The sequence below is a fragment of the Salvelinus sp. IW2-2015 genome, unplaced genomic scaffold (assembly GCF_002910315.2).
Source record: "Salvelinus sp. IW2-2015 unplaced genomic scaffold, ASM291031v2 Un_scaffold16356, whole genome shotgun sequence".
Lineage (NCBI taxonomy): Eukaryota > Metazoa > Chordata > Actinopteri > Salmoniformes > Salmonidae > Salvelinus > Salvelinus sp. IW2-2015.
Genome location: NW_019957548.1, coordinates 150,671 through 172,917, shown reverse-complemented (window position 1 = coordinate 172,917; position 22,247 = coordinate 150,671). Strand labels below are relative to the sequence as shown.

The window sequence follows — 22,247 nt, the reverse complement described above, 5'->3', positions numbered from 1 at the left end:
TTAAATACATTTGCAAAATTCTTTTTTTAACTGTTTTTGCTTAGACATTATAGGGTATTATGTGGCGATTGATGTGGGAAAAAAACGATTTAATACATTTTAGAATAAGGCTGTAATGTAACATTTGGAAAAAGTCGAGCGGTCTGAATACTTTCCGAATGCACTGTAGGCTAGCAATTGTTAAATTTACAGCACTGTTGTAAAATATGCAGTCTATCCCAATCTCTATCCCTATAAGCACTCCTGATCCCCAGCTAAAACCTCGCATTTGCTGTCTTCGCTCCGAACATATTCCCAGCCTCTAGTACACTCCCCACCATCTCCATCCTCCGTGATTCTATGTCAATAGACACACAACTACTTGTGTACATGCTTAGATTCTTACAACAAAATACCACATTCCACCTATATAAAACTTTCATTGTGTCTGTTGTATCTCTATAAATCTATGTATCTCTATCCTGAAGGTGAGACACAACAAGGGAGAGTTGCCACCTCTGCCACTTTACACGTCCCCACAGGCCCCGACGACAGGGAAAAGCAAACTGGGTCGGCTGCGAAGCTCACGAGAGAGAGCCAACCACTCAATTTAGCACATTGCTGACAGAGAGATAGAAAATAAAATGTTTATCTTCGTGAGGCGCTAACTCGCCCCAATACATCAGGCCATTCACGGAAGGTCCTGATTTAGCCTGGTGGCACTCTTCAGAGGTACCATACTGCCATCAGAGGCTGTAGGAGTAATGTGTGTGTTTGTGTGGTCAAAGAGTTGGAAATAGTTGAGCTGAGCACAGCATCATCACAGATCTGAGATTGGCAACTACATGAGATAATGTGTTTGCAGTTTCTATTAAGAGTGGAATAAGCTATGAAAAAAATTGGAAGGTATGTTGTTCTATTCATCTAAATGGAAAAAACTGTTTGGGCTTCAAGCATTAGATCAAAATCTCATTCTCCACCTCTGAATACAGACGGTAGCTTTGGTCACTGATCGTCGAAGGTAGAAAAACAAGTTCTATTCCCACAAACTACTTCTGTTTTCAACAAATATCATCAGACACCCAAAAGACTGACGAAGAGTGGGAACATGTTCAACAAAATAGAGATCAAAGACTTACACAAATCATTCAATTGCTGAAGTATTTTGCATGCAGACAATGCTTGGCGAAAAGTAAGAGGGCACACTACAGAAAGAAAGCCACCTCAAACAGATTCTTCAGCACTGATTAATGCAATGTCATTATGCGTCTGCTTTTTTTTCTGCGCAAGTCTTTCATATCTTCCCTTTCTCTTTTTTGTCAGCAAAGGCAATTAATTTCAGAAAAGCCTTGATGACTCGATAGTACAAAGTTGCTTTGTGAAAAACTGTGAGTGAGAAGCCTGTGTGTGTGTGTGCGTATGTGTGTGATCAAAAGGCAGAATCCTAATCCCGAACACATCCTCAACCTGGCGCCCGGTGGCGCTCATTTTAGGGGGCCCTGTTTATGTACTCATACAGTATATTAATGTGTGTGTGTGTGTGTGTGTGTGTGTGTGTGTGTGTGTGTGTGTCTGCATCTGCGTCTGTATGTGTATGTGTGATTCAGTGCTTGAACCTTGCCATTACACTTTGCTTGAACCCGCAGTCATGCCACTGCTGTTCTACCATTAGCGTAGCTTAGAAGTCAACCCAGGTCACAGGAACTGATGGTTGCTTATAATTGATGTATCAGTCATGGTGCATGTATCTGTTTGACCTGTCAGCTATCTGGTCTGGATGATGTGAAAAGTCAGACGTTCAGCATTGCGCATGGTTCATCTGTTAAGTCAAGTCAATGAGAGCTAAGAAAACATGTCAAATGCAATTGCAGTGATGGCATTTTAACTTGTATGAATGATAACATAGGTGTTAGCTCCCATTGATCCAGTGACTGGGGTATATGATCATACTACCTCTCTGACTGGGAGGCAGACCGTAGCGCACTGTAGCACAATGTTACAATATAAATCCAAAGGAATACGAAAACCAGCATTTCTAATTGGATGAGTTAAGACAGCTAGCACCTCTCTGTTTTACTCATTTTCTGAGCGATCTTTCCCATTTCAAAAATAATAAACACGACCCTGGTACTAGTATGGATTACAGATGTGCTGTGACCTTTCTGTGTGGCTACTGTACTTTGATTATTTCTAGTGAGCGGGGATCAGAGCTAGCCTAGCAGGATGGGGGCTAATACTGCTGGGGATCAATATCACAACCTGCGTTTGATTAGTCAATTGGCAAAGGACTGACAAGGGCACGATCAGTGTCAGGTCCGTAAGCCTCCCTTCAGTAGTCTTTATCATCGGTCAATATTAGAGGGCCGTGGACTTACAGCCCAAGCAGGATTTTTATTTATTTAAATCATACTTAATTAACATATTTTAATATATTGAAGTTTACTGCGAAAGTATATTGTGTAAGTATTAACCCCCTTGGCATTTCTCTTATTTTGTTGCCTTACAACCTGGAATTAAAATAGATTTTTTMGGGGGGGGGGGGYGGGGGGYATAATTTCATTTACACAACATGCCTACGACTTTGAAGATGCTAAATATTTTTTATTGTGAAACTAACAAGAAATAAGACAAAAAACTGAAAACTATAGCATACATAACTATTCACCCGCCCAAAGTCAATACTTTGTAGAGCCACCTTTTGCAGCAATTACATCTGCAAGTCTCTTGGGGTATGTCTCCATAAGCTTGGCACATCTAGCCACGTGCTTCTACACCTGCATTGCTTGCTGTTTGGGGTTTTAGGCTGGGTTTCTGTACAGCACTTTGAGATATCAGCTGATGTACGAAGGGCTATATAAATACATTTGATTTGATTTGATTTAGCCACTGGGATTTTTGCCCATTCTTTAAGGCAAAACTGCTCCAGCTCCTTCAAGTTGGATGGGTTCCGCCGGTGTACAGCAATCTTTAAGTCATACCACAGATTCTCAATTGGATTAAGGTCTGGTGTTCTCGGGGGGATGAGAGGTGTTGGGTTTGTGACATACATAGCGTTTTCCTCGATGGCCAAAAAGCTACATTTTAGTCTCATCTGACCAGAGTACCTTCTTCCATATGTTTGGGGAGTCTCCCACATGCCTTTTGGCGAACACCAAACGTTTTTTAAGCAGTGGGGTTTTTCTGGCCACTCTTCCGTAAAGCCCAGCTCTTTGGAGTGTACGGTTTAAAGTGGTCCAATGGACAGATACTCCAATCTCCGCTGTGGAGCTTTGCAGCTCCTTCAGGGTTATCTTTGGTCTCTTTGTTGCCTCTCTGATTAATCCCCTCCCTGCCTGGTCAGTGAGTTTGGTGGGTAGCCCTCTCTTGGCAGGTTTGTTGTGGTGCCATATTCTTTCCATTTTTTAAGAATGGATTTAATGGTGCTCCGTGGGATGTTCAAAGTTTCTGATATTTTTTTATAACCCAACCCTGATCTGTACTTCTCCACAACTTTGTCCCTGACCTGTTTGGAGAACTCCTTGGTCTTCATGGTGCCGTTTGCTTGGTGGTGCCCCTTGCTTAGTGGTGTTGCAGACTCTGTGGCCTTTCAGAACAGGTGTATATATACTGAGATCATGTGACAGATCATGTGACACTTAAATAAAGTCCACCTGTGTGCAATCTAACTACTTATGTGACTTCTGAAGGTAATTTTGTTGCACCAGATCTTATTTAGGGGCTTCATAGCAAAGGCGGTGAATACGTATGCACATACCACTTTTCCGGTTTAAATATATATATTTTTTTTTAACACATTTTTTTTTCTTCACTTCACCAATTTAGTCTATTTTGTGTATGTCCATTACATGAAATCCAAATAAAAATCCATTTAAATTACAGGTTGTAATGTAACAAAATAGGAAAAACACCAAGGGGGATGAATACTTTTGCAAGGCACTGTAAATATACTTAAGTATATAAACAATTGTCTAAGTTGGAAAAATTTGAAATACATTTAATGTCAATCTTATTTGTATTTTATTAGTGTTTAAGTATATTAAATACATATAAAATGATCTAAATTGGGATTTTTTGGGGGAAATAAGTATATTCTTTGTATATTAGATAAAGAGCAAAATAAATATACTTTGAATACACCTGAAGTGCATTTTATGTCTATTTCTCATAAATTTTAAAAATACAAAAATGGTCATTTTGAATTCCAATTCCTGTATTTTCTTTGCAAAAAAAGTATATTTATAATGTGATTTAAGTATAATTTTACATGTACACTTCTAATCATTAACCACTGTAGCTAATATAATTTGCCATGTAAAGATTACCTTCATTGACCAAGGAATCTTCTCAGCCAATGTTAACATGTTATTTACAGCAGTTGTTGCTGAAGCAGCAATTTACAAATAATGCTTTTGAGAACTGTGCACCAGTGGTATTTTACACTTTCGTTGTTCACATTACGGTGATAAATGTGTAATATGTCATGTGTAATTAAAAGTACAACATTATTCAGTTTGAAAATGAACATCAAAACATTTTAATAAGCTACGTATGAGGAACAATATCCTATTATAAATCAAAACTTCAGCTGCAGAAAAGGATGCTGGGGAATATGCAAACAACTTTGCATATGCATTTTTTTAAAAGTTTACTTTAAATATATTTTGTGGACATTTAAGTTAAATATACCTCTTTGAAAGTATATTTAAGTATATTTTCTTGAGATATGAAAAAGTGTACTCTCAGGAAGCATGTTCTTCAGCTGTGCATGTTTCCTTATGCGGAATAAACAATCGTTATTATTGTCAACTTTCTCTGCACTCTTCTGAACAGGAATTCAGAAAGCACTTCAAAACTCATTATTGACACTGAAGATACAGTGCCCTGTAAAAGTATTCATACCCCTTGGATTACTTCACATTTTATTGCTACAAAGTTGGATTACATTTTTTTTGTCAACAATCTACACAAAATATTATAATGGAATATTTTTTATTCAGATTGATAGAAATGAATTAACTAAAATGTAGTTGTTGCTTAAGTATTCAGTTAAGTATTCAGAGTCAATACATGCTAGAAACACCTTTGGCAGCGATTGCAACAGTGAGTTTTCTTGGGTAAATCTCTAAGAGCATTACACACCTGGATTGTGCAATATTAGACGTTTATTATTTTCAGAATTCTTCAAGCTCTGTCCAGATGATGGGGATCATGGCAAGACAGCAATTTTCAAATCTTGCCATAGATTGTAAAACTGATTTAAATCAAAACTGTCTGCTTTGGCCACTCAGGAACATTCACTGTCTTGTTGGTAAGCAACTTCAGTGTAGATTTGGAATGTGTTGTCGGTTATTGTCCTGCTGAACAGTGACTTCCTCTCCCAGTGTCTGTTGTAAAGCAGATGGAAGTAGGTTTTCCTCTAGGATTTTGCCTGTGCTTAGCTCCACCCGGTGTCATTCTGAATGTCCTTGAGTGTCACCAGCCAGAGCCCGGACTTGAACCCAATCGAACATCTCTGGAGAGACCTGAAAATAGCTGTGCAGCAACGCTCCCCATCCAACCTGACAGAGCTTGAGAGGATCTGCAGAGAAGAATGGGAGAAACTCCCCAAATACAGGTGTGCCAAGCTTGTAGCGTCACACTCAAGAAGACTCGAGGCTGTAATTGCTGCCAAAGGTGTTTCAACAAAGTACTGAGAAAAGGGTCTGAATACTTATGTAAATGTGATATTTTAGTTTTATAAATTTGCAAACATTTCTAGTTCAAACAGGTGCAGTTAATACAGGTAATGAGTGGAGAACAGGAGGGCTTCTTAAAGAAAAAACTAACAGGTCTGTGTGAGCCGGAATTCTTACTGGTTGGTAGGTGATCAAATACTTATGTCATGCAATAAAATGCAAATGAATTACTTAAAAATCATACAATGTGATTTTCTGGATTTTTATTTTAGATTCCGTCTCTCACAGTTGAAGTGTACCTATGATAAAAAATTACAGACCTCTACATGCTTTGTAAGTAGGAAAACCTGCAAAATCGGCAGTGTATCAAATACTTGTTCTCCCCACTGTATATATATATATATATATATATATATATATATATATATATATATATATATATATATATATGAATCTTATTTTTTGTTGTTGAATTTTTCTTTCACTTTGACAGAGTATTTTGAGTTCACAACAAATACATCAATTTGAATCCCACTTTAACACACAATTTGAAGAAATAAAGGGTATGAATATTTTGCAAGGCACTGTATACTCATAGATCACTCAAAATAATAGTTTCATTTAAAAAATCAACGCTTCAACTTAAAAACAATAAATAATATACTAAATTACAATTAAAGCTTTTGAAATTGAAGTACAGTTTCAATGAGTGTGTTTAAGTTTAATGATAGTTAACATATAGTATACTTAGACTTTTAATAAGTGTATTGAAATATATTATAATAAGTGTATGATGGGATATTTATAGTATACTAAAAGACTGAAAAAATGATGCATTTAAAGTACACTTTTAATAAGTCTATTGCAGTGTGATGATAGCAAATGTATGGTATACTAAAATAATGAAAAAACAATGAATATAAAGTACACTTTTAATACACGTGTTGAAGTGAAACAATATTATATTTATAGTACACTAAGATATACTAAAAAAGTACATCTCGTATTTGAAGTATATTATTCAAATTGTTTGTATATTTAAGTATACCTTAGTGTACTTGGAATATTTACAAATATTTTTTTTAATTAGCTTGGGAGTATCAGTGTCGATGAGACTTGAGATCTTTTTGCATCTTTATCAATGTCAATAGCAGACCACTGTGGACTTCCATGAGTAGTGATTTGTTTTTGTGTGAAGTTTAGCATTGTTAGCGTTGTCAGTGATAGTAACAGTAAATCATTTTCGGTTGTCGTAACCATTGTTGAATCGTGTGAAGCCTGTTTGTTGGTTCATATTAGATTGCTACAGTACAGGCCTTTATGAACAGTGTCACGTCTCTATGCATATTAGTGTGTTTACCATCACCAAAGGTTTCAGCCCCCCACCACCCTCTGCCCACCTCGCCACGTCCTCTCCCGCCCCTCCCCGCCTCCTTTATTTTCCCATTTGAGGATATTGTCCCTAATCTAATTTGCTCGTGGCCTAAAAGCGAGAGAAGAGTCCTTGGGATCCTCAGATCTCCCAGATGATACCATCAGAGGCTTTTAATCAAATCAATAGGGGTAATTATAGGCAATTACACCAAATGGGAACGCATTGTACTGGACTTAATTTTTTTTTTAAGATTCTGACAATCCTGTTATGGACGAGACGGCGAAAGGCTAATTTCATATTAATGATGCTGGCTCGGAAACAAAAGCTACTTGTAAATTGAAAGTCGGCCCAGATTCAGACACACAGAATAAAATGTAGAAGGAGCCTTTTGTCCGTCCCTCGCCCCTTCACTCACACAAACATGCATTTAGTGGACCACCAAGGCCATTTTTTTTATTTTAACAAAGTTATACGATCTCATATAGAAAGAAATCTAACAGCAGATCAATACTTAATTAGTGTGGACTGTCCATAGTCTACTTCGAAATGAATGACAATCTACCTTTCTAAACAATGGTTCAAAAATGACTCCACTCATCATAAGCCTTTATGGTTCCTTTTCTCTGCAGCTCCTTGACACCTTTTCAAGGCCTAGCTAATGTCACAGCACCGTGGTCCAGAGGAAATGACATGCAAATCTGAAAATGGTCATCTGAAAATCAACTATCCCTCATCTGTCAGAAAGCATCTCTGGTAAGACCACAAGCTTTACGTGTTAGCCATTTTGGATAGTTCACAAGAAGGGTTGGTTGGTACACTACATGACCAAAAGTACGTGGACACCTGCTCGTCGAACATCTCATTCCAAAATCATGGGTATAAATATGGAGTTGGTCCCCCCTTTGCTGCAATAACAGCATCCACTCTTCTGGGAGGGTTACCACTAGATGTTGGAACATTGATGCAGGGACTTGCTTCCATTCATGCTGAAACAGGAAAGTGCCTTCCCCAAACTTTTGCCTCAAAGTTTGAAGCACAGAAACGTTAAGATGTCCCTTTAATGGAATTAAGGGGCCTAGCCCGAACCATAAAAAAAAGCCCCAGACCATTATTCCGGTTCCACCAAACTTCACAGTTGGCACTATGCGTTTGGGCAGATCGCGTTCTCTTGGCATCCACTGAACACAGATTTGTCTGTCGGGCTGCCAGATGGTGAAGCGTGAGTCATCACTCCCTAGACGTTTCCACTTCACAATAACAGCACTAACAGTTGACCGGGGCAGCTCTAGCAGGATAGAAATTTGACGAACTGACATGTTGGAAAATTGGCATCCTATGACAGTGCCACGTTGAACGTCACTAAGCTCTTCAGTAAGGCCATTCTACTGCCAATGTTTGTCTATGGAGATTGCATGGCTGTGTGCTCGATTTTATACACTTGTCAGCAACGGGTGTGGCTGAAATAGCTGAATCCACTAATTTGAAGGGGTTTCCACATACTTTTGTATATATAGTGTATTTTAACGACTGCCAGATTAATAGTAATAATTATTGATTGTATTTATTTAGCGCTTTTCCACCTAGGTGCTCAAACAGCTTTAAGTAAGGGGGGAAACTCACCTCTACCACCATAAATGTATGGCACCCACTTGGGTGATGCACAGCAACCATTTGTGTGCCTGAAGACTCGCACACATCAGCTAGCATGGTGGAGAGGTCAGGAGTGATATATGCAAATTAGAGATCAGGGGGCTGATTAGGTGGACATGATGGAAATGGGGCCAGGTTGAGAATTTGGCAGGAACACTGGGGTTACTCTTGTGATACGTGCCATGGGATTTTTAGTGACCACAGAGTCAGGCAATTCATGTAATTTCCCATATGAAAGGCAACACCCTCGGCAGGGCAATGTCCCATTTACTGCCCTGGAATCTTCTTAGACCAAGAGTGCCCCCTTCTGGCCACTTCCAGCAGCATCTGGTCTCCCATCCAAGGACCGACCAGGACCGATCCTGCTTAAAGTTAAGCTTCTTAATTTGTGAAAATAATAATAATTGAGAGCTGGGAACTATGAGTAAGACAAAGTGTGAAATATGAGAAAAATATGTTGTGATGTGCAAGTTGAGGATATAATTCTGAGCGTATTTCCCGTGTGCTGAGGAAGTGAGAAAATAACCCTGTTAGCAGCTGCCATGATGACCTGTGTTGGCTGTGTCGATGAGACTCACCTCGTAGAGCGTGATGACGCCATTGGTCTCGTTAGGTGCCTTCCACTGCATGAAGATCTTCTCCTCGTACGGTCCGGTCTGGATGGATTCCAAAGGAACAGAGCCAGGAACTGGAGGAAAGGAAAGACACACACAGGTGTGAGGGAATGTTCAAGCAAAGTATGAGAGCAAGTTGAAGCACTAAAAAACACACACTCATTCACACACATATGTGCATGACATACCCACACGCACATACACTGTGATCAGAACAATTTAACCATTCAACGACGTAGCGTAGTATCCGAGACGTTACAGCGCATTAACGACGGCGCACTCCAATCATCCAAAGAGTGTCACACACACCAAGCAAAATAATTATTTACAACGCTACTCCAATTTTTCCAGCACTTGACAGACAGGCAGCCAAAGGCAAGAAAGCAGATGGAAGAAGGCCCAATCTAGCAGCATTCACTCCTTCAGAAAACAATTTACTGAGCATGCGAACGTGTCAGTCATTTTCACCACACTCCTCACACTTCATTGAGCACGGTTTACGTTTTTTGCACACGTGTTGACACAGATACACACTGTGTACGTGCTAGACACAAACAGTATAGAGTGAGGTCTTTGAAAGTGGTAACTCATCTAAATGTTAAAGGAGGAAGAGCGCGTCGGTGGCTTAACCCTAGGACTGGTGGAGCAAGCGGTTGAAGTCGAGGGAAACCTCCTCAGGGCTCAATCCTCACTCCCTTTGATTTGATATTCATTTATGGCAGTCTAATGAGTTTTATACCTTCCAGCCAGGAGGAAATTCATGGTAATAGCAATGTTAAAAGGCCATTTAGTCTAACTTCAAACACACGTGAGTGTTTGCATTAAACACTCCCACTCCACAATAATCGGCAGGTCAGATAAGAAAAATGTGCTGGTCTGGAACGGTTTCGGCTTTAGCTACCTCAACAGGGCAGATGGAGGGATAGAGGGATGGTGAGCTAAAGGGATGGGAACTGGACTATTTGACACATTGCTAAGCTTTAATGAGGATGTGTTATTCTAATGCAACTAAATACAGTGAGCTCCAAAAGTATTGGGACAGTGTCACATTTTTTGTTGTTTTGGCTCTGTACTCCAGCACTTTGGATGATACTATGAGGTTAAAGTGCAGACTGTCATTTTTAATTTGAGGTTATTTTAATCTATATCGAACCATTTAAAAATGACAGCACTTTTTGTACATTTTAGGGGAACAAAAGTATTATGACAAATTCACTTACATTGAGTGTACAAACATTAGGAACACCTTTCTAATATTGAGTTGCACCCCCTTTTGCCATCAGAACAGCCTCAATTCATCGGGGCATGGATTCAAGGTGCCAAAAGCGTTCCACAGCAATTCTGGCCCATGTTGACTCCAATGCTTCCCACAGTTGTGAAAAGTTGTCTGGATGTCCTTTCGGTGGGGGACCCTTCTTGATACATACAGAAAACTGTTGAGCGTGAAAAACCGTTGCAGTTCTTGGCAGACTCAAATCGGTGCACCTGGCATCTACTACCATACCCCGTTCAAAGGCACTTAAATATTTTGTCTTGCCCATTCACCCTCTGAATGGCACACACACACATTCCATGTCTCAAGGCTTAAAAATCCTTCTTTAACCTGTCTCCTCCCCTTTAACTACACAGATTGAAGTGGTTTAACAAGTGACATCAGTAAGGGATTTTAGATTTCACCTGAATTCACCTGTTCAGTCTATGTCATGGAAAGATGTGTATGTGTATTAAAGTAGTCAAAAGGTTAGTATTTGGTCCCATATCCCTAGCACGCAATGATTACACCAAGCTTGTAACTCTACAAACTTGTTAGATGCATTTGCTGTTTGCTTTGGTTGTGTTTCAGAGTTTTTTGTTCTCAATAGAGATGATTGGTAAATAATGTATTGTGCCATTTTGGAGTCACTTTTATTGTAAATAAGAATATAATATGTTTGTAAAGACTTCTACAATAATGTGGATGCTACCATGATAACGGATAGTCCTGAATGAACCGTGAATAATGATGAGTGAGAAAGTTACAGACGCACAAATATCATACCCCCAAGACATGCTTATCTCTCACATCACAAAAACAGGGGTTATAATGTTTTTTTGTTTTTTTTGGGGGGGGGGGGTGATATTCATGGGGTACAAAGCCAAAACAAACTGTCACTGTCCCAATACTTTTGGAGCTCAGTGTAGTTTGTGTCCCATTTGTAAGAATTGGTTCAAGATGTAATTCATAGATACTAGTCTTGTCATTCTCCGATGAAATAATGAAGTGACAGTGTCCACTTCATGATTTAAATGTGGAATATGATAATGGACCAAGATGAAAGCACACACAATCCATACTCGTTATATGAGGGTTTTCATAAACAGGTGTTGTGTGCCGCCATATGCAGAGTTAAAACATTGAAAAAAATGTGGATTGGTGATTTAAAACAGGCCTTGATTAGCCTGCCTTGCCTGGTGAGAGCATATCAAATTACCTTAAATTAAACACAATTACATCTGCCTTTCCATTCTGCATCTTATAAGTCCACCTGTGTGTGTGTGTGTGTGTGTGTGTGTGTGTGTGTGTGTGTGTTGTGTGTGTGTGTGTGTGTGTGGTGGTGTGTGTGTGTGGTGTGTGTGTGTGTGTGTGTGTTGTGTGTGTGTGTGTGTTGTGTGGTGAGGCAAGGAAAAAAAGGTTCACAATCGATTAATGCCACTGTAACACATGCATCAAAACTTGATTAACTTCCTGTCTATAGAGTGTCTGAGTGGCATGTTTCATTAAGCTGGTAGCGAGGATAACATTTCTCTTGTGCCTGCCCCACCCCAGTGACGTGAACGCATCGGCTGTTTGACGCCTTAGAAAAAAATGTGTCTCCATTGACAGTCCATGTTAATTCCTGACATTATCTTTAATGGTGCTAGGAAGACTTTACGTGATTTGGTGAGTGGTATCAATAGGCTTAATTTAGACCTGAATCACTCGCGATAACTACAGTAACTGTCCAGGGATCATGCCAACCAAAGTCTGAAGAGCTGCTGGTGTAGCAGCTAGCCTAGCTGCGAGTTAGCTATCAAGCTAGTGATGTTTCCTTGAAAGCTTGAACACAGCCTGCAACGCAGTTAGCCCTTGTGGCTGGGAAGGCGGATCGTTCCTGGCTTGTGGCTGTTTAAATACCTGCTGTTTGTTGCTGTTTCCATCTGCCCTGCGACCTGCCCTGTCTGGAAATACGTGGAGTACCAGCGTTAGACTCAGTTGCTACCATGTCATCCAAGGCTAAAGCCAGTGGGAGTAAGGGAGAGGACAGTGTTTATCACAGGTGAATGATCTTTCAAATGAACAAAAAGGGTTTTAGAGGTAGTTGTTTCAACAACCGGAAAATAGCTTCAAGAGCTTTGGACTCAATTATACTGATGGACTCAACTAACACGGGAATGAACGATCTGACCAGAGAGGTCCAGGACCTTAACTTCTTATGGCTGGGGGCAGTATTGAGTAGCTTGGATGAATAAGGTGCCCAGAGTAAACTGCCTGCTACTCAGGCCCAGAAGCTAAGATATGCATATTATTAGTAGATTTGGATAGAAAACACTGAAGTTTCTAAAACTGTTTGAATGATGTCTGAGTATAACAGAACTCATATGGCAGGCAAAAACCTGAGAAAAAATCCAACCAGGAAGTGGGAAATCTGAGGTTTGTAGGTTTTCAAATCTTTGCCTATCTAATATACAGTGTCTATGGGGTCATATTGCACTTCCTAAGGCTTCCACTAGATGTCAACAGTCTTTAGAACCTTGTTTCAGGCTTCTACTGTGAAGGGGGAGAGAATAAGAGCTGATTGACTAAGAGGTCTGGCAGAATGCCATGAGCTCAGTCAGGCGCGCGCCCATGAGAGGTAGCTGCGTTCCTTTTAATTTCTAAAGAAAAATGAATTGTCCGGTTGAAACATTGAAGATGTATGATAAAAACATCCTAAAGATTGATTCTATACATCGTTTGACATGTTTCTACGAACTGTAATGGAACAGTTCGTCTGGTCTGCGCTTCGTGAATTTGGATTTGTGAACTAAACGCGCGAACAAAAAGGAGGTATTTGGACATAAATGATGGACTTTATCGAACAAAACAAACATTTATTGTGGAACTGGGATTCCTGGGAGTGTATTCTGATGAAGATCATCAAAGGTAAAGTGAATATTTATAATGCTATTTCTGACTTCTGTTGACTCCACAACATGGCAGGTATCTGTATGGCTTGTTTTGGTCTCTGAGCGCTGTACTCAGATTATTGCATGGTGTGCTTTTTCCGTAAAGCTTTTATGAAATCTGACACAGCGGTTGCATTAAGGAGAAGTGGATCTATAATTCCATGCATAACACTTGTATCTTTTATCAATGTTTATTATGAGTATTTCTGTAAATTGATGTGGCTCTCTGCAAAATCACTGGATGTTTTGGAAGCAAAACATTACCGAACATAACGTGCCAATGTAAACTGAGATTTTTGGATATAAATATGAACTTTATCGAACAAAACATACATGTATTGTGTAACATGAAGTCCTATGAGTGTCATCTGATGAAGATCATCACAAAGGTTAGTGATTAATTTTATCTCTATTTCTGCTTTTCTGCTTTTTATGGCTGAAATCCCAGTGAAAGTGCAGGGCGCCAAATTCAAACAACAGAAATCTAATAATTAAAATTCCTCAAACATACAAGTATTACAAACCATTTTAAAGATAAACTTGTTGTTAATCCCACCACAGTGTCCGATTTCAAAAAGGCTTTTCGACGAAAGCATACCATGCGATTATGTTAGGTCAGCACCTAGTCACAGAAAAACACAGCCATTTTTCCAGCCAAAGAGAGAGTGTGCAAAGCTGTCATTAAGGCTCAGGACAGCTACTTTGAAAAATCTCAAATATAAAATATATTTTGATTTGTTTAACACTTTTTTGGTTACTACATGATTCCATATGTGTTATTTCATAGTTTTCATGTCTTCACTATTATATGGTGAAGACATGACTATCATATATTCACTATATGGTGTACACCTTAGTGCCTTTGACCGCGCTCCCGTTTTCGCTTGAAACGATATAACTGATCGAAATCTAATTACTTTAAAATAGAGATTACGTTAGTTTTCTTTTTCTTTTAACACATTGTTTATTGTCTCCATCAATAAACACACTTGTTCAATTGTGTTGAATGGGATAAGTATGATAAGTATGCTAAACTTTAGGAAATAACATATTACATACTTTTTGTATGCTTTTAATTTTCAATTTTATTGGGCATTAAAAACATAATAAATTAATCCTTGATGGATCTTGTATGTTTCAGACCCTAAAGGGAAGAATCTCTAATTAAAGTTGGCATACAAACATACCCTTAACTGAAAAACAATGTTTTGCTAAAGCGGAGAAGCAATAATGTTACACAGCAAATGGGAGCTTGAGATTAAAAGGAGATGAGCATTTTTGGTGTTTTGTTCAAGGGCTTGTTTTTCACATTATGTTCAAGAAACGTATGTTGTAAACAAAATGACTCATTTTGTGCACACTTCTTGCAACTATAGGGGGTGCTGTTCCGCATTAGCATATTTGTGTCTCCAAATTAAACTGCCTCGTGCTAAATTCTTGATCGTACAATATGCATATTATTGTTATTATTGGATAGAAAACACCTTCTAGTTTCTATAGAAGTTGGAATTTTGTCTCTGAGTGGTACAGAACAATTTCTACAGCACTTTTCATGACAGGGTTCAGATTTCAGAAAGTTTACCTCGATCTGGGGTCTGTTTATAAGGCGACAGTGAATGCTATGAAGAAACCGACACTGCCTACGTCTTCCTCTGGGTGTCTGTACGTCATCACGTTTTCCAATGAAATCGATGGGACATATTCACAGCCATTATAAAAAGACGAAAATGTACAGAGACCCCCCTTTCTCAACGTGCCCTGAAGCGTCAAGGCCATCGGACCTGCCTCGTTCCAAATCGTTTTCTAACAGCAATATTTCTCCGGTCATGTTTTCAGTCGTTATAGTTGTTAAAAACATCATAATGTAGTTAATTTGAACCGTTTATATCAATTTATATCCGTTTAGTGCGATTTGGAGGAATTTCTTTGTTGTGCACTCTGAAAGTTTGGACACGTTTTAGGGTGTCGGTCGTTGGTGGTGGACTTTCGAAGGCAGAGGACATCTATCGACCAAAGACGTTTATAACATAGAAAGGATACATTGCCCAAGAATCTGATGAAGAACAGCTCAAGTAAGCAATATTTAATATGATAAATCGTGTTTTCTGTCGAAATATTTTAAACGCATATTTCGCCATTTTGTTTGGTATAGCTTCACTTGGCCAACCCTGTATTGAAAAGTAAGGATAATTTTAAAAATGTAAATCAGCGGTTGCATTAAGAACTAATTTGTCTTTCGATTGCTGTCAACCCTGTATTTTTTAGTCAAGTATATGATTAGCTTTCAATAAACTAGATCACTCTGATAGATGACGTCAGACATATTGAGGGCTTGATTTCCTAGTATTTTTATTGTGTAACCACGGTTTTGTATGGCTAAATATGCACCTTTTCGAACAAACTGTATATGTATATTGTAAAATGATGTTACAGGAGTGTCATCGAAGAATTCTGAGAAGGTTAGTGAAAAATTAATATATTTTGGCGGTGATTACGTTATAGCGCTCTTTGGCTGGAATCGATGCTCTGGTAACGTTTGCACATGTGGTATGCCTAACTTATCGATTTATTGTTTGTTTCGCTGAAAAACGCTTAGAAAATCTGAAATATGGTCTGAAATCACAAGAACTGGGTCTTTCCATTGCTATGCTTTGTCTATTTTTATGAAAATGTTTTTATGATGAGTAAAATTGGTCATACACGTTGCTCTATCTAGTAATTCTAGTCGATTTGTGATGGTGGGTGCAATTGTAAACTGTGATTTCTACCTGAATATATGCACTTTTTTTCTAACAAAAACTATCCTATACCATGAATATGTTTATCAGACTGTCATCTGAAGAGGTTTTTTCTTGGTTAGTGGATATCAATATCTTAGTTGAGCCGAATTGGTGATAGCACCTGAAGGAGTAAGAAACTGATGGAGTTAGAATAGTGGTGTATTTTGCTAACGTGTTTAGCTAATAGATTTTACATATTTGTCTTCCCTGTAAAACATTTTAAAAAATCTGAAATGGTGGCTTTATTCACAAGAATCTGTATCTTTCATCTGGTGTCTTGGACTTGTGATTTAATGATATTTAGATGCTACTATCTACTTTTGAAGCTATGCTAGCTATGCTAATTAGTGTGTGGGGGGGTGGGGGGTGCTCGGACCCGGGGTAGAGGCTCGTGAAAAGGTTAAATTGGAAGTGTGTAATCAATATTTTCAGATCCATTTGTTGATGTATTTGACCTTGGTCGCCTATTGTTTACACTGTTTAACATTCAGCTACCGAGTGTAAATTGAAAATGCTATTTTATGTCATGTTTTGTCCATTGATTATCATGTCTTGTCCCTGTGCTTCCTCTGCTGGTCTTATTAGGTTCTTTTCTCTTTCTCTTCTCTCTCCTCCTCCCTCTCTCCCTCTGCTCTCTCTCTCTCTATCGTTCCGTTCCTGCTCCCAGCTGTTTCTCATTCTCCTAACGACCTCATTTACTCTTTCACACCTGTCCCCTATTTTGCCCTCTGATTAGAGTCCCTATTTTCTCCTCTGTTTTCCGCTTCTGTCCTTGTCGGATTCTTGTTTTGATGTTTGCTGTTCCTGTGTCCTTGTTCCGCCCTGTCGTGTTCTTTGCCTTCTTCAGATGCTGCGTGTGAGCAGGTGTCTGTGTCAGCTACGGCCAGTGCCTTCCCGAAGCGACCTGCAGTCTGTGGTCGCGTCTCCAGTCGTTCCTCTCTATTGACGAGAGGATTTCAGTTTCCTGTTTTGGATTTACCATTGATTATATCCAGGAGAATCATTATTTGTTTAATACTGGAATTAAGACTCTGTTACTATTACGTCGCTTTTGGGTCCTCATTCACCAGCTCAACAATTTATTATTTATTTTTCTATGTCCATTGTAGAAAGTTTACCAAACAGAAATCAACCTATTTGAAAAGATTTGATATATATTTTTTTAAGATAGCGGTTGTCAAGAAAAACAACAAAAAGCAGTATTGTGTTTTTCATGCTGTGCTCCATAAAAGCAGTCTCTCTAAAGTCAGATGAAATCTCCAGTAAAAGGATTATTTAATCCTCACTGTTTTAAATCTCCTCAGGGACCTCACTGATTTTCTAATAATAGACAATTTAACCATCCAGGGTGCGCTCAAGACAAAACACATGCCAAATGAGAAATTGAGAACAATCCTCCCTCTCCTGTTTTTGAAGAATTAGAGCTTACAAAGAATTCCAACATGTCGAGACATTTTCCTGGACAGTATCAGTGTTACGGTAAAAACATCTCTTTGGTGGAATAAACATTGTTATTTGGTTGGGTGGGGGTTTGGAGGCTGACCGGGGATGACAAATATCTTTGGGCCAAGTACATCTAATGCTTCATCGACCATATGACGCTAAGCCCTGGCATCATTGCTTTCCAATCTGATTATGAATGGCAAGATCAGTGGACAACAAGTGGACATGAACACGGACACACACCCACACCCCACCACCAACCCCCATGCAACAAAGGTCTAAAGGTCTAACCTGGTGAAGCAGCCTTACTGGCCAAACAAATAGGTGGATGCACAGTCCATGAACAAAGGGTTAACATGTCAGTCTATGAAATTAGGAGTAAATGTAATATTACAAAATGTGCTAGAAAGTACTGTGTTGCATGAATAATACTATATTGATCTTAGACTAGGATCAACAATAAATGTATTGATCATTGTTGACAATAATAGACCAAAAAAACTATAAAAGTACATTGGCATTACAGTAAAATACACTGAGAAGTTGTACATGTGTGACCTAAAGAAAATAGAAAACTGTATCGGATGATTTAAATCTAACCACTAAACTCCCAAATCTAATCTCCTTCTGGTAAACTGGGAGCTTAAATTAATGGGATTCAGTGTCGTTTCTACCTTAGTTAGAACCTCCATTGTGTCTATAAAAATACTTCCATTTCAACAGCGAGGGGAAAAAGGAACATTTAAAATTCAAAGCATATTCGCGAGATGACGCATACTGCTTTAAAGCAAAAGTCATTACCATAGAAGTGCAATTAGCACCGCTGAGAACATTCAATGTGCACTAATTACAAAATTACAACCCAGAGATTACAGATTGTTCATGAAAAAACTATTCACACATTTTCTGAGACGTTGCTACTCTCAACTAGTTTGAGACCTCGTGGGAGGTTTGGGCTGTGATAAATGAAAAGATAACCACAGTCTTTATGGAATGAGGATATCATAGTGCAGGGATAATGGCAAGGTCTCCACATTTTTAGGTTATACGTTACATCCAATAACACAAATACAATGTTTTCATTTGTGCTTATTAATTCCCGCTGTAGTCATATTGTGTTTTGAACACTTTGATAACAGGCTGTAATCAGCATTCATTATACAGTTATTAGAAGTGAAGCCAATCATTATTGTGGTTTTAATTATCAAATCAAAATCAAATCAAATCGTATTTGTCACAAGCGCCGAATACAACAGGTGTAGACCTTACAGTGAACTGCTTACTTAAAACTCCCTTGTTGGTTAAGGGCTTGAAAGAAAAATACATATATATATATATTTTTTTTAAATAACAAATAATTAAAGAGCAGCAGCAAAATAACAATAAAGAGGCTATATATAGGGGGTACCGGTACAGAGTCAATGTGTGAGGGCACCGGTTAGTCGAGGTAATTGAGGTAATATGTTCGTGTAGGTAGAGTTATTAAAGTGACTATGCATAGATAATAACAGATAGTAGCAGCAGCGTAAAAGTGTGTGTGTGGGGGGGCAATGCAAATAGTCTGGGTAGCCACTTGATTAGATGTTGAGGAGTCTTATGACTTGGGGGTAGAAGCTGATTAGAAGCCTCTTTGACCTAGACTTGGCGCTCCGGTACCGCTTGCCGTGCTGTAACAGAGAGAACAGTCTAACAGAGAGAACAGGTGGCTGGAATCGTTGACAATTTTTAGGGTTTTTCTCTGACCCTGCCTGGTATAGAGGTCCTGGATGGCAGGAAGCTTGGCCCCAGTGATGTACTGGGCCGAACGCACTACCCTCTGTAGTGCCTTGCGGTTGGAGGCCAAGCAGTTGCCATACCAGGCAGTGATGCAACCGGTCAGGATGCTCTCGATGGTGTAGCTGTAGAACCTTTTGAGGATCTGAGGACCCAAGACAAATCTTTTCAGTCTCCTGAGGGGGAATAGGTTTTGTCGTGCTCTCGTCATGACTGTCTTGGTGTGATTGCACCATGTTAGTTTGTTGGTATGGAACTTGAAATAGAAGCTCTCAGCCTGCTCCACTACAGCCCTGTCGATGAGAATGGGGGTGTGCTCGGTAATCATTTTTCTGTAGGCAACAATCATCTCCTTTGTCTTGATCACATTGAGGGAGAGGTTGTTGTCCTTGCACCACGTGGTCAGGTCTCTGACCTCCTCCCTATAGGTTGTCTCGTCGTTGTCAGGGATTGGGCCTACCATTGTTGTGTCATCGGCAAACTTAATGATGGTGTTTGAGTTGTGCCTGGCTATGCAGTCATGAGTGAACAGGGAGTACAGGAGGAGACTGAGTATAAAACACTCTGAAGTTTCTAAACCTGTTTGAATGATGTCTGTGAGTATAACAGAACTCATATGGCAGGCAAAAACCTGAGAAAAAATCCAAACAGGAAGTGAGAATTCTGAGACTGGTTATACTCATCGCCGATTCAATTCCCTGTAAGATATGGATCTGTTTGCACTTCCTACGCCTTCCACTAGATGTCAACAGTCTGTAGAACGTGGAATGAAGCCTCTAGTGTGATGTGGGGCCGGATGCGAGGTGTTTCAGTCATTGGTCTGGCAGAATGCCAGTTGCTTTCCTCATGATAGCGCTGGCAGAATGCCAGTTGCTTTCCTCATGATATCGCCTTGCGTTCCATAACAGACATGAAGGAATGCTCCGGTTGGAACGTTAATTGATATATATGATAACAACATCCTGAAGATTGATTCTCTACTTAGTTTGACCAGTTTATTCGACCTGTTATATAACTTTTTGAAGTTTTCGTCCGAGTTTGCCTGCATCTGCGCGAGCGTTTGGACATGTGCACTAAACATGCTAGCTAAAGTAGCTACTTAGACATAAGTAATGGACATTATCGAACAAAACAACGATTTATTGTGGAACTAGGATTCCTGGGAGTGCATTCTGATGAAGATGATCAAAGGTAAGGGAATATTTATGATGTAATTTAGTATTTCTGTTGACTGTTTTTATCTGAGCGCCGTCTCAGATTACTGCATGGTGTGCTTTTTACGTCAATTTTTTTTTATTTATCTGACAGCGGTTGCATTAAGAACAAGTGTATCTTTAATTATATGTAAAACATGTATCTTTCATCAAAGTTTATGATGAGTATTTCTGTTATTTGACGTGGCTCTCTGCAATTTCTCCAAATATTTTTTGGAGGCATGTAAACCGAGATTTGTGGATATAAATATGCACATTATCGAACAAAACATAAATGTATTGTGTAACATGATGTCCTATGAGTGTCATTTGATGAAGATCATCAAAGGTTAGTGATACATTTTTTCTCTACTTCTGCTTTTTGTGACTACTATCTTTTGCTGGGAAAATGTTTTTCTGTGGCTATGTACTGAGCTAACATAATTGTATGGTGTGCTCTCCCCATAAATCCTTTTTGAAATCAGACATGTTGGCTGGATTCACAACATGTGTAGCTTTAATTTGGTGTCTTTCATGTGTGATTTCATGAAAGATTGATTTTTATAGTAATATATTTGAATTTGGCGCACTACATTTTTTCTGGCTTTTGGCCAAGTGGGACCCTACCGTCCCACATATCCCAGAGAAGTTAAAGGTCTTACATCGACTGCGGAGAGCGTGATCACACAGTTGTTAGGAACAGCTGATGCTCTCATGCATGTTTCAGTGTTACTTGCCTTGAAGCGAGCATAGAAGTAATTTAGCTCGTCTGGTAAGCTCGTGACACTGGGCAGCTCTCGGCTGTGCTTCCCTTTGTAGACTGTAATAGTTTGCAAGACTTGCCACATCCAACGAGCTTCGGAGCCGGTGTAGTACGATTAAATCTTAGTCCTGTATTGACGATTTGCCTGTTTGATGGTTCATCGGAGGGCATAGCGGGATTTATTATAAGCTTCCGAGTCCCACTCCTTGAAAACGGCAGCTCTACCCTTTAGCTCAGTGAGGATGTTGCCTGTAATCCATGGCTTCTGGTTGGGGTATGTACTGAGTCACTGTGGGGACGATGTCATCGATGCACTTATTGATGAAGCCAGTGACTGATGTGGTGTACTCCTCATTGCCATCAGAAGAATCCCGGAACATATTCCACTCTGTGCTAGCATCACAGTCCTGAAGCTTAGCATCTGCTTCATCTGACCACTTTTTTATTGACCGAGTCACTGGCGCTTCCTGCTTGAATTGTTGCTTGTATGCAGGCATCAGGAGGATATAATTATGGTCAGATTTGCCAAATGAAGGGCGAGGGAGAGCTTTGTACGCGTGAGTCTCTGTGTGTGGAGAAAAGGTGGTCTAGAGTTTTTTTCCCTCTGGTTTTTCCCTCATTTAACATGCTGGTAGAAATGAGGTAAAACGGATTTAACATCTTTGGGCTAGGGGGCAGTATGTTGACGTCTGGATGAAAACACTCTAAAGTTTCTAAAACTGTTAAAATAATGTCTGTGAGTATAACAGAACTTATATGGCAGGCGAAAACCCGAGGACAAACCATCCCCCCCCAACAAAATTCAGCCTACCACTGT

The 22,247-nt window shown here is 39.4% G+C and overlaps 1 protein-coding gene across 1 annotated transcript in view; it reads right to left on the bottom strand.

Moving 5' to 3' along the window:
- Positions 1 to 22,247, bottom strand: part of LOC112080517 (protein tyrosine phosphatase receptor type T) — a 265,993-nt gene that overhangs the window by 166,745 nt on the left and 77,001 nt on the right. The window contains exon 5 of the mRNA XM_070442613.1: positions 9,258 to 9,367. Coding sequence (XP_070298714.1) covers positions 9,258 to 9,367 — 110 coding nt within the window. The remainder of the gene's footprint in view (positions 1 to 9,257; positions 9,368 to 22,247) is intronic.